General features: G+C 49.3%; 1 protein-coding gene across 16 annotated transcripts in view; it reads right to left on the bottom strand.

Annotated features, from left to right (window-relative positions):
* ubr4 (ubiquitin protein ligase E3 component n-recognin 4) overlaps nt 1-12,308 on the bottom strand; it is a 63,034-nt gene that overhangs the window by 47,844 nt on the left and 2,882 nt on the right. For 9 of the 16 annotated variants that reach the window (XM_035383337.1, XM_035383343.1, XM_035383340.1 and 6 more), the window contains exons 3-21: nt 12,117-12,220; nt 11,607-11,736; nt 9,942-10,081; nt 9,226-9,328; nt 8,993-9,134; nt 8,680-8,804; nt 8,398-8,522; nt 8,026-8,085; nt 7,747-7,937; nt 3,756-3,855; nt 3,515-3,652; nt 3,083-3,200; nt 2,539-2,580; nt 2,154-2,341; nt 1,646-1,802; nt 1,192-1,277; nt 898-1,067; nt 309-591; nt 16-154 (exon numbers count right to left, since the gene is read on the bottom strand). In XM_035383337.1, coding sequence (XP_035239228.1) covers nt 16-154; nt 309-591; nt 898-1,067; nt 1,192-1,277; nt 1,646-1,802; nt 2,154-2,341; nt 2,539-2,580; nt 3,083-3,200; nt 3,515-3,652; nt 3,756-3,855; nt 7,747-7,937; nt 8,026-8,085; nt 8,398-8,522; nt 8,680-8,804; nt 8,993-9,134; nt 9,226-9,328; nt 9,942-10,081; nt 11,607-11,736; nt 12,117-12,220 — 2,541 coding nt within the window. The remainder of the gene's footprint in view (nt 1-15; nt 155-308; nt 592-897; nt 1,068-1,191; nt 1,278-1,645; nt 1,803-2,153; nt 2,342-2,538; nt 2,581-3,082; nt 3,201-3,514; nt 3,653-3,755; nt 3,856-7,746; nt 7,938-8,025; nt 8,086-8,397; nt 8,523-8,679; nt 8,805-8,992; nt 9,135-9,225; nt 9,329-9,941; nt 10,082-11,606; nt 11,737-12,116; nt 12,221-12,308) is intronic. The other 7 variants (XM_035383341.1, XM_035383346.1, XM_035383347.1 and 4 more) reach the window with 4 other exon arrangements.

The raw sequence follows: 12,308 nt of genomic DNA, 5'->3' as shown, positions 1-12,308 counted from the left end.
AGGGGCTTGACTTACTCCTACCTGCCGAGCAGTGCTTGGTCCAGTTCTCCTCTACCTCCTTGAAGCCGTAGTAGAGAGGGACGGCGCCACGTCGGCCGCCTTCCTGTCCTGCGCTGCCCCCGGAGGTCGGAGGAGTCAGCAGGTTGTACTGGACCTGAAAGCAAAAGGAATTCCTGCATCACTGCAACCCACCCACAAACACAGAAAGAACACAAGCACACAACACACACCCGCACACAGACGCACACCCACACACACTCTTGCTCGCTCCTCCAAGGCAACAGGGGGAGCCGTGCGCCTCGCCCTACCTGCTCGAACAGGTACACGGGGACCTTGGAGTACTGGTGCAGCAGGTAGTCGAAGACGAGCAGGATGCGGGCCAGGTTGAGCGGCACGGCCTGCAGCTGCGTGTCCACGTGGGCGGCCACCTCGGCGATGGCCTGGGTGCACAGCGTCAGCACCGCGCGCCGGCCCTTCTCCGACAGGTTGTGGAAGATGAGCAGCAGCAGCTGGAGGTGCTCCACGTTCAGGTCCTCCGACTCGCTGGGGGCCACGCCCTGCAGAGTGTGCTGCTTCAGGGTGCCCACGAACCTGGGGGCGGGGACAGGGAGGGGCCAGTCAAGAGGCTGTTACCATCACTTCCATTTGCAATAACCTTTCCTATGGTTTGTTGGTTTTTATTTGAACTTCTGAACATTTCGGTATTTTTTTCTTCCCACTGGTGAATGTTTGCCTCATTTGTATTTTTCCTGTAAAGTATTTCTTTGACACTGTCTCTGTGAAAGGTGCTATAAAAACAAAACAGAATCGAACTGAGCCGACTATATGAAATATCAGTATGGGTGAGGGTCAGGCGGCGCCGCCGTGATTGGCCAACAGATCAGAGGCTCCGCCTACCTCTCCCAGACCTTCATGCACTCGGCCACGTCGGGGTCGCCCAGCAGGCTGGCCTTGTGTTGCCAGATGAGCAGCAGCCTGGACAGCACAGACAGGGACTGAGGGTGGATGTACAGGGGCCAGGGGCCCTCAGAGAAGGGAGCCACGCCCAGCTGCTGCAGCAGGGTGTTCTGGGAAAGGGAGGAAGAGAGAGATATGGACCCAGCATTACGCAAAGCTGCTGTGCAGAACCGGTACAGCTGCTGCACATCGGAATGAATACAGCTTCGTACAGGACCGAGACCTTCCTCTCACCTGCAGGGCGGGGGAGGGGAGGTCTGAGGTCACCAGCGAATGGTTAAAGTGGTACAGAGCAGCTGCAAAGTCTTCATCAGAGGAGCCTGGCATCGGGACAGAAAGGTACAGATTTAGAGGTGGACACAAACCCTTTGTTTCTTCCTGTTATCAGTCAGGGAGTTTTTCCTTGCCACTGTTGCCCTAGGCTTACTCTTTGGGGGCTGTTTCTCTGTAAAGCTGCTTTGTGACAAAGCTCCTTTGTTAAAAGCGCTATACAAATAAAAATTGATTAAAACCCAATAATGCACTCAGAACCCAATCACAATATGACACAATGCAAACATTTCAGTAAGCGTGAGCTATTAAGTGTGGGCAATCATGGCCAGCTCTCAATGATTGTTGCTAATGCTGGGTGTGTTATCAGGAAGGTGTGTGTCATCATGACGTCATTAGACATGTGATCTGTGCTGACCTTTGACATCCTTGTCCACGTCTTTGATGATGCTGGCCAGGGTGGCCATGTGCTGCTCGGTCAGCGAAACGCTCAGGTAGTTGCGGATGAAGTTGTTTCTGGACTTCAGCATGGAGGTGGTGATGAAGTTCAGGATGTTGGAGGCCAGACTCAAGAACTGAAACGTCAAACAAGGATTCAGCATTGAAGAGTGCGGTCTCAAAATATAAACATTAACTCTGTGCGGCATATGAGATGAACTGTATGCTAGTAGTTTTCTGTATAGCATGAACTGCATAGTGTGCGCAATACACTGTGTTTAGTTAGAGCTGTACAGGGTCTAACGTGCTGTGTTCAGGCTGCTATGTACAGTGTGATACACTGTGTTCAGGTTGCTCTGTACAGTGTCTAACACACTGTGTTCAGGCTGCTTTGTACAGTGTGATACACTGTGTTCAGGCTGCTCTGTACAGCCTGATGCACCGTGTTAAGGCAGCACACTGTACAGAGCACGCTCAGTAGCGCTCACCAGCTCCGGGTCCTTGCGGCTGGCCAGGATGTTGCCGTTCTCCCCGCCGTTCTGTTTGCTCGGGCTCTTCAGCCGAGGCGACGTCTCCAGGGGCGGGGGAGGCGGCGGCGGGGGCGGGGCCACCTTCTCTTTGCTGGGCGAGATGGTCTCCTCGAACCACAGGCCCAGGATGGGCTCGCTGTCATCGTCTGCAAAGCACGGGGGGGGGGGCGAGTGTCATGAAAGAGTTAAACAATTCTCTCTTAAACCCATATGGAGGGGAGTGCTACAGCTGCTACAAGCCGGGTTAATGCCACTGGAGCCTTTACTGTGGGGTACAACACAGGGCTCACTGCACAGCCGGGAGGGTCAGCACAGCTCTGGCCTAAGATGGAAATGGGCTGACCTGAACCCCAAGCTGCTCCTGTCCCCTCCTGTCTTCTATCTGCTGAGAAAGCAAACAACGTGACTGACCCCTCCCTCTTTCCGCTCCGGCCAATGAGCAGCTCTGTGTGCCCTCTGAGCAACGCCTTCCTGCCCAGGGGAGACACACACTGGTCTGGCCGCACCCTCCGAAGGTGCCAGCCTGGCTGTGTGCGGTCCATCGCTAGGTGACGGAAACACTGACCTGCTCATCGTTCAGCCCTGCTGACAGACTTACAGCAGCACCAAAGCCTGAGGGGCTTTACCTCTCAACTGTGAAAGATGGGAATGATCTGTCACTGTGAAGACGCAGATGCAACTGAGCTAATGGCGTCAGGACCTCCACATGATTTCTGATCACCAAATACAACATTTTAAATGGACTGATGCGTTAAATGGCTGCAAACTGTGTTTGATTGTTCAAATTGTGTTTGATTGAGACAGAACGCAGGAACTCTCGCCACACTTTGAGGAAGAGGAATGTGACACTGCCCCCTGGTGGCTGGAGTGCAGTCCGGTCTCTGTACCTTGGCTGCTGTCCTCTTCTGTGCTGCTGAAGTCATCCTCGTAGTAGGTGTTGGAGTCGGTGGAGGCGCTGGCTTCGCTGCTGACCGAACCCTTTCTCTGACGCTGGAGCACGCAAGCCTGCAGGACGTGGAAAGGAGATGGAGGGGGAGACCATGAAACCGCTTGAAATCTTGGTGCTGCGTCACTGGAGTCATTAATGAGCACCGCAGCACTTAACACGGACAGCAAGAGTCCTGAGTAAATTCTCAACATAGCTCTCCCAGCCTGGCTATCTATTGTAACCGAGTAACCTGCCCGTTGTATGGCTTCAAAATGGCTGACATGCCAGCACCCAGGTGACAGGCATTCAGTCCCTTGACAGGGATTGAAAGGTGTCAAATACACAGGTCCTCAGTCTAAAGGTATCTGAGTAACATGGCTGAAAGGTGCACCTTCTTGTACGAGGTAGAGAGCAGGGTGAAGAGCAGGTTGGTGAGGGGCACGGAGTCGATGAGTCTCTGCACTCTCTGGATCGAGGTGCTCTGGGCCATGATGCTCAGCTCCGCCGGGGGCCCGTCACTGGCCCAACCCTGTTTGGAGAGAGAAGCTTCAATGGGCTGTATTCACACAGACCATAAGAGCACGCTGCCCCCTGCTGGCCAAGAGGACTGCGTTTGTCACGGAGGCACTCACCCTGTGCAAAGCTTCCACCTGCAGGTCTTGGAACAGCGAGGTGAGCAGCTTGATGGAGTGGTTCGCCAAAATGACGGACAGGACCCCAAAACCCTGGTGCCTGCATTGGAAAAGGACAAGAATTTAACAACTGACAGGAATATATCTCCATACTGAAATCGAATGCCATGTCCTCTAGCAAAAGCACTCGGGAATGCATAGTACATTGTCCATTATTATGTGTGGAATCTGACTAGTTATGTGATTTATTATTGATATAATATACATGGTAAGTTAAATGCAGTACATAAAAGGAATGTTCTGTTAAATTTTAGCAGAAGGCTATTATGGTCCAAAAAGAGGTCTATTGATTTGGAGGACAAACCAACACTAGACTATGATATTCATTTAGAATATATAAGTGTGATTAGGTAACATAATGCATACCAAAAAGACACTTATTTGGAATGGAAACAAACCTACGTTTATAAGTATATTCCTGCAAATACATATGGTGAACTAGAAAACACCATTTTAGAATGGACACACAGCGTCCTGCATAAGCAGTTGCAGAGGATTACGTTGTCGCTAAATGCACAAATGCAAGAAAAAGTGCATTGTGGGAAAATACTGCAACGAGCATTCATGACAGCGCTACGCACACCCGGTCCCCATTTGGCGAGAGCGGGGCGCCTCTGGGAGCACTGCCCGAGCTGTCCAGCAGTCATTAAGTCGCACCAATCCCAGACTAACGAACTCAGCAGCGCTGGGAAACCAAAGTCATGACCCACTTAATATGTGATGTATTTTGCTTTCGATTAGCGTTTCTTTATTGCCTGAGGAAAAGCAGAACTGAAAAACAAACCGGCCAGAAGATAAAATAATGACGAGCACCAGACGAACTGCAAAACCACTTCACTTGGCAGTCATTTCCTTTTTTTCGCTCACAACAAATTTGGTCACAAGATTTCAATGCATTGTCACACATTTCACGAGTTACTGCAGCTGCTGAATTATCAAAGTCATCACTATGAAGTGAAACAATGTCAACACAAGTTTCAAACAAAGCACTTGTAAGGCAAAGTGCTCTTAACAAATTTACGCAATAACTCACAACCCGAGACTAAAGTGTGTGTTAAAAATGCACAAGCAGAGTGGTGTAGATGTCCCGGCAGTATAAATTAATAACACGTAATGTTTAAGCTATGCAAGGCTCTCCGCACTGCTGGGCACCAAACAGATAGATTACAAGCCACGCAATGACGTGGAACCAAAATACCCGTTACCGCCAGATTATGGTATGTGTAAAATCCGGAATATTCCATGCATTACTACCTCGTGAAAGAGCTCAGGGGAACACACTGACATGCCCATTTTGTATCGCACCAGCCCATTTAAAAATTAAAAAATCAACAAAATGGCAAATTGTACTGGAAAGCATCCAAAGGGATTCAAAGGTCAGAATATCAGTTCACCTTGCCTGGGGACAGAGTTGAGGGCCAGTACTCATCCGGTCTCAGAGTAGCAGTGCTGATCTTGGATAACTCTTACCTTTACACTCACAATGGAAACGGTCTGGATACAGACAGGCCATAGCTGATCCTAGATCACAGCTCCTACTCTGAACTGCTTTCTGAATACAGGCCACGGTCCCTGATCATTTATAGAAGGACTTGGAGTGATGTCTGCTAAGGTTTGATAGGGTTAGACTGTTAGTACATGTTGACAACCACTAATTATAATCCATTGGCTCTAGTTACACAAACAAGGTGTTGCTGAGGTTTATGTATGTTTTACTTTAAGTCAGAGATGAACATATGGTGTGTTAATGAATATTGAACAGCTGCAAATTAACGCCAGATTAAAACACCACCAGCTTCTTATTTTATCTTTTTTTTTTTTTGTAATCCCATTTTCTCCCCCCACATACCACACCCCAGCCAGGTTTGCCTTGTCTCCTTAAGATGGCACTTTGGTTTTTATTGTGCTATTTGAACAGAGATTTCAAGGCTTCCTTATTTCTACAGCCAAGCCCTCCCCCATCCACATACACTTAAATGTTGTTTTGCACATTTTCACAGGCTCTTGCATTCTTATTTTAAAAGTTCCTTTTATGGTCTAATGGTCTTACTCAGTGCGTTGAGCTCTGAGTTTCTGCATAACACACAAAATGTGTATTAGAATCAGTATAAATTACAATTTGTATAAATCGATTTCCGTAGAAATCTTTTTTTTCTATAGGAAGATTTTCCATCTCCATAGAAACAAGATTCTCTTCTCCAAGGGCACTCCCACTGCTGCAGGAGAGCACTCTTTACACTGCTGTGAGTGGACAGAACAGTCAGAGAGCGCTCGATATGCTGCTGTGATTGGACAGAGCTGCCAGAGATCGCTCTATATGCTGCTGTGATTGGACAGAGCTGTCAGAGAGCGGCACATTCACTCAGTGCAGAGTCCAGCGGGAAAGGCAGCATCCTGCAGCGATAGCAACATCTTTTCATACTGTGACATTATGTGCGCAGTGCTGCGTATTCATTTCAGGCCATTGTGCTATGTGCCTGTGTGCCAGCTGGCTTTCAGACCTGCAGTAAACAGCAGGTCAGTTACTGGGCGGGACTCAGGCCTTCTCTGCTGTGCTGAGCCCACTCAGGCCTGGGAAGCTCTATTCACTCCCTTCAGATCTGAAAGGGTAGGCTGCCGTCTTCCAAACCTCTGTTACCTGCAGTAATATTGTCCCCCAGGCTACAGGGCTTAAATCTCCTCCATGTCTGTGAGAATGGTTCCCTTAAGGGTGTAAAAACACAAGGCGATTACAGCTCCTACCCGTATTACACTGTGTGTAAAAGAAAGGTGGGCCCTGCTATCTGGACTGAATCGCATCAGCCCCGCGGTCCCACAGCAAACGGCTGTGGGGTTTCGTTACTCCACCCATCCGATGACCTCGTCCATTCATCCAATTCAGAGCACAAATATCAGACAGCAGCCTACACAGCCAGCATTAGATTCTGAGTCTCCACCACACTTTCCTGAGCCGGTCATCATGTCGGGTTTCCCTTATGGTCCAAACCCTGCGCCCAGAAGGCACTGTGGCCCCAGCCTGCCGCAGATGGCTTCTGATTCTCCTCGGTGTTATTTTAACACAAAGCTGGGAGACGTGACTCACTCCGCTCACTGTGATGAGAACAGATACGCCCACATCTCTGGCAGGGGGCGAAGCTTTCAGACAAACTGGAACCTCCGTCTTTATCCTTACCCTGCTGTTCTGCATTACTGATGCGTCAGTCAACAGATTCTCTGTCCTCCCCACCCTCACCCCCAATCAGAAAAGACTGCGTGGAACTGTGTTTGACATACCTCCTCTCTCAGACATCCTTTTCTTAACTCCGATTTTTCACTTAACGAGGCCATTTGCACAGACAGATCTTTTTACTGTTCACAATTCCTCCTTTCTTTTCAGGCCGTCCTTACTCTTAAGCTTGCTTCAGTTCACCGCTCTCTCTCTCTCTCTCTCTCTCTCTGCAAGGTCATCTACCCTTCAGTTTTCCTCATTTTCTACATATTTGGCTACATGTGTGAGATTAGTCTGACAACATGCGCTGATTACACAGCACACCAGGCGTCAGGCACGCAAGCTCATATCAATCATGCCCTCCCCTGCCAAATCTATATCCACACAGCCACAGAGCAACAGGCCTTTACAGGAAAGGCTCAAGATACACTCAATCTACTAATAATGTCTGCTGATAATAATTTTCATACGGTTCAAATAAACGTAAACTGCAACATGACAACACAGATAATGATGCATTACCACTGAAGACTGTTCAGTTTCAGCCTCTGGGTCAACATCAAACTTTCTACCCACACAGTTTATGGTGATGTGAGACTAGCAGAGCTTTAGCACTGCCCAGCACTTCAGACCACATGCACTATATGTGGCAGGGATTTTTAAAGCACACGTTCCACTCCACAGGGGAGGAGCCCGGGGTGCACACAGACTTTCGGGACTCACCCCTTTCCGGGCCCCAGTTTGGGCGAGCCCGCCCCGTCCTTGGTGCGGGCGGCGATGTCCCGCACGCGCAGGGCGGCCAGCGGGTCCTTCTCCTTGCCCTTGTCGGCCAGCGCGGTGGGGCTGAGGTTGAGGATCAGGTACAGGCTGTTGAGCAGACACCAGGCGCCCAGCAGCTGGAAGTTCTGATAGTGCTGTGGAGAAGACGCAGGGAGGAAGACTTCAGACCCAGAACCACGCCCGCGCTCTCGAAGCCACGCCGCGACACCTGCCGAAACTCACCTCCCCTCCGGCACGCCGCGACTTGCTGATGGCCTGGCCAATCATGTCATAGATCTCCAGCTGTGTCACAGGGAGACAGAGAGTGTTAAAGAACGGTACAGGAACACAAAGGCACTCCATAAAGGCCTCCATAGTGTGACTGGTTAGGGTCTTGATGGGCAATCACACTTAACAGAGTGTAGGACAAGTTACAGAAGTCTGCCTCTTATCAGACCCCCCAAAAGGAAAACAGATAGAAGACTACACGGGTTCCTTCCCCACTCAGATACCCCAAACTGAGGAAGTACTTGTCGGGTTTCCTACCAGAGTGAATTAAAAAGCTGGAGCTCAAATGGCATGCATAACCGTGACTTCGCTGTAGAGGCTGCTTACGCATTTCTGAACGATGGTGGCGGCGTCGTTCTCGTAGTCTTCCTCCTTGGAGCTGGTGGAGGAGGTGCGGAGCTGCAGGCCGCTGCCCACGTGCAGAATGGCCATGCAGGTGGCCACGCTCACACCTGCGCGACACACATCCACCCGCAAGACCATTACAGCAAACCACCACCAGCATAACTACACCCACCAAACAGAGCAGAGACCAACACTAGTGATACAACTCAGTCACTACACAAGTGAAATTATAGACCGAGTGTACAAATACATGACCTCACTGACCTGCGTAGAGGCAGCTGAGGGCCAGCACAGTCACGTCCAGCAGCCTCCCCGGGGTCAGCGGCTCCAGCACAGGCAGAGACAGCGTGTCCAAGGCCATCGTCACGTCGATCACCAGGGAGTGAAACCTGAGAGCGGGAAGCGCAAGGTCAACACCCGGAACGTTCCGCCCAGCTGCTACACCTACGCAGCAGGAGCAGGGGCTGCATAAACGAGCCTCCGGTCAGCTTTGGGGATCATGAGGTACATAAAGCCGAGTCACAGTCCGGCGAGCGGCGGCGGCATTTCCCCGAGCCGTCCACCAGGGAGCGCTCACCCGTTCCGCACGGCGGTGGCGTCCGCCACGGTGGCTGGCATGATGAAGAAGGAGTTGGCCGACACGGCATCCTGGAAGCGGTTGATGTAGCGCAGGAAGTAGGGCAGGTTGAGGCAAACACGCAGCAGCTTCTCTGAGCCCCCTGCGGACACAGCAAGCGCAGTGTCAACAAATCTGGAGCGCGCCTCGGTTTCTTAGAGAGAAAGCCACTGCAAGCGGGAGGAAGGACTCACCAAGCTCCTGTAAACTGGACACGTTCTGAGAGATGAAGGCATTCTTCATTTTAGCCTGAGTAGCCTGGTCGGCTGTTGCCTGCTCATCACACTCACTCTCAGCCTGAGGAAACACACCAGGACCCAGGAACACAGCAGGGATTACACATCTGACACAATGAATACTGAACTGGTCCATCAACCTTAATATCATTTACTTCCGCTTACATTGTATACATGCAATGCATATACGAAATATATATATTTTATATATGCTCGCATATTAAGGATAGAGTAGTTGATATAATTTAAAGGGCAAGCACCATGTAACAGCCTCCCCTGAAGAAATTAGACCCATTCTCTAGGTTATTCATTAAATTAAGCTGAAATTGTTATTAGCAGGCATTCAAATTTGACAAACTGATCACTCCTGACAGAAATGCCTGAAGTCACACCAGAAAATTGCTTCTGTGAAGCATGACGTAATAGGGCGAACACAAACGGCTTTGCCACTATACCTTCAGGTTGAAAAGATGACAGAAATAAACAGCACTGAAATATTTGATTATGAATCAAAGGACATTTCGCAGTTCAGCTATCGTGCCCTGACTAAAGTGGGTCAACCAGCAACCCAGGTCCGGGGTTGAATGAATCAGTGATGACCCTAACCGCAGACAGCCCTGTGACAAACAGGACTACATCTGGCTGGAGGGTGGTGCAGGACGCTGGACGCTCACCTGTGTGTGTGTTGAGGGTGAGACCAGGGAGGTCATGTCAGGGTTGAACACAGAGGTCAGCTGGTTGAAGAAGTTCATCTGGACCTCTTTCTGTCGAAGTTCAGGGTTGACCGGAGATGGCAGCTCCTTCTGGTCCTCAACTGCAAATACACATGCGCAAACGAAGAGACACACACACCAAATTGAAATGAAGATTCCAAACCATTTCATCCATCTGGAAACGGTTTCTATCTGAAGAGCAAAAGAGCCCTGTCCTTCTGCATAATGGACATAAATAAAATGAACATGCTAATGATGACCACAGACACCGTCTAGACAACAGCAGATTTCTGAGCACATGGCATGGGCATAAAACTGTCCTTTGGCACCCTGGCAAGCTCCTCCAGGCAGTCATAAACAATGCTGAATTAAAAAGCGTCTGGCTCGAGAGCACAGTCTCCAGAATGAACAATCAATACAATGAGCTCAGATAAATAGAGTTATGCCACAATCAATCAAGCATGTAACACCAAACCTCCTTGACTTGAGCCACAGAAGAAAAGCCATATTTTTACCTCAGAAGAAGGTGAGGCAAATAAATGAATGAATGAATAAATTAATGAATTAATTACATTACATTACATTACAGGCATTTAGCAGATGCTCTTATCCAGAGCGACGTACAACAAGTGCATTAGTTCAAGGTGCAGAGGTGCAAAAGAAACACACTAGAGTGAAGTAAAGAATTACTTCAGAATTAATCAATCAATGAATCAATGAAAGCACATGGTGAAAATAAGACTAACTTATGCCACTGGGCTATGAAAGACCAGTGAGTTAAGAACGTGTTGAGTGGCTTACTGACTTCTTTAACAGCATCTAGGCCTACTCAGTTTACTCATCAAGCCCCATCATATGAGGATGGGGATTAAGCAGCATTTACTCCAGAGGGTACATACTGACAACAAACCCAAAAAAGGCTAAGACAAGGATGACCCATTTTGTTCATACAGCCCAGTGGAAGGGGATTCCTCACTGCTGGAGCACTGTACTCCTCACCCAGTATGTGGGGTATGCTGTACAAGCACAAAAAGATAACATGCCAGGGTGCTCAAAGCCATAGCTGCCTGTGCCAAACTCATCTCAACCCCTGTGCCAGACTCACCAAAACTAATAGCCCTCTACGGCATGAGCTTTACCGCTGAACAAACCAGTATGGTGTCATTTCAAATCAGGGCAGAACGCCAAATTAAGAGCGTGGAATTAACCTCCTTTGTGTCTGTCGCACGTCATCTCAGAGGACGTTTGTACTGTATCCAATTTTAAATTTGGATTTGTTCTAATAGAAACAGCCTGACAGAACACTACAGGGATAATCTCTCAATCTCTCAAACTGTACTAAAAAAAAACATATATTACCTCTGGAAAAATGTGCAAAATATGCACAGTAACCAAAGAAACTGGTTTGTCCTGTGGTCCACTGCACACACTTTTACCTCATATACCCTAAGGCTGCCATTTGCCAACATGACACAGAGCTTACATTTTACCCAGCATGCACTGCACAGCTACATGTTTACAAGAGCACAGCAGCAGGCTAACTGCTTCACCCCCCCCCCCCCCGAGGCCCCCGGCAGGGCAACCAAGCCTCAGAACCCTGCCTGAATTATTAAGGAAAAGCCTCACCGTCAGAAAGAGTCTTGACGGTCTGGGGCAGTTTGGCAGACTTCATCATGGCCGTGAAGGTGATGATCTCTGTGCGGTCCAGGCGGCTGCATCCTGTGCACAGGCCCTTTATCAGCAGGATCAGGTGCTTCTGGAGACGGACAGAGGAGTCAGACACGGGGAGAGGAGCTGCGTCTCCACGCCAGCACACGGCTCTGTTTCACTCACACATGCAGAGGAGGGAGGAACACTTTATATAATGCTGTAATTACATCAGGAGCTGATGTGCAGCATGTTGCTATGTAGCATATATGGTAACAAATGGCAAATACAGTTGCGGGAGCATTTATACACAAGTTACACCACTACCCTTTCCTTGCCCACCGTGCTGTCGTGTCTTTTCACATTTTGCAATGTCAAAACACAGAACTCGCTTTCAGTTGTGTAGTCCTTAGACACTGAACTACAGTGTTGAAACAGTTTTTTTTTTTTTTTTTTTAAACAGGAAGTGAGCGGAAGCAGCCCTTTCACCTGTGAAACGGCGCAGGCCTCGTCCGGGTTCTCCAGTCGCAGCAAGGAGAACTCAATCAACACTTTACAGGCTGCAGCTACGGACAGCAGCTGATTCCGTGGGACTGAGGACAGCAGAAACAGAGCACAGTTCACACCACCTCCCTGACTCCCCCGGGTCCACCGCAGACAAACAAACAAAGCAGCGGACTG

Source organism: Anguilla anguilla, chromosome 11 (assembly GCF_013347855.1).
Source record: "Anguilla anguilla isolate fAngAng1 chromosome 11, fAngAng1.pri, whole genome shotgun sequence".
Lineage (NCBI taxonomy): Eukaryota > Metazoa > Chordata > Actinopteri > Anguilliformes > Anguillidae > Anguilla > Anguilla anguilla.
This window is presented reverse-complemented; position numbering and strand designations above follow the sequence as displayed.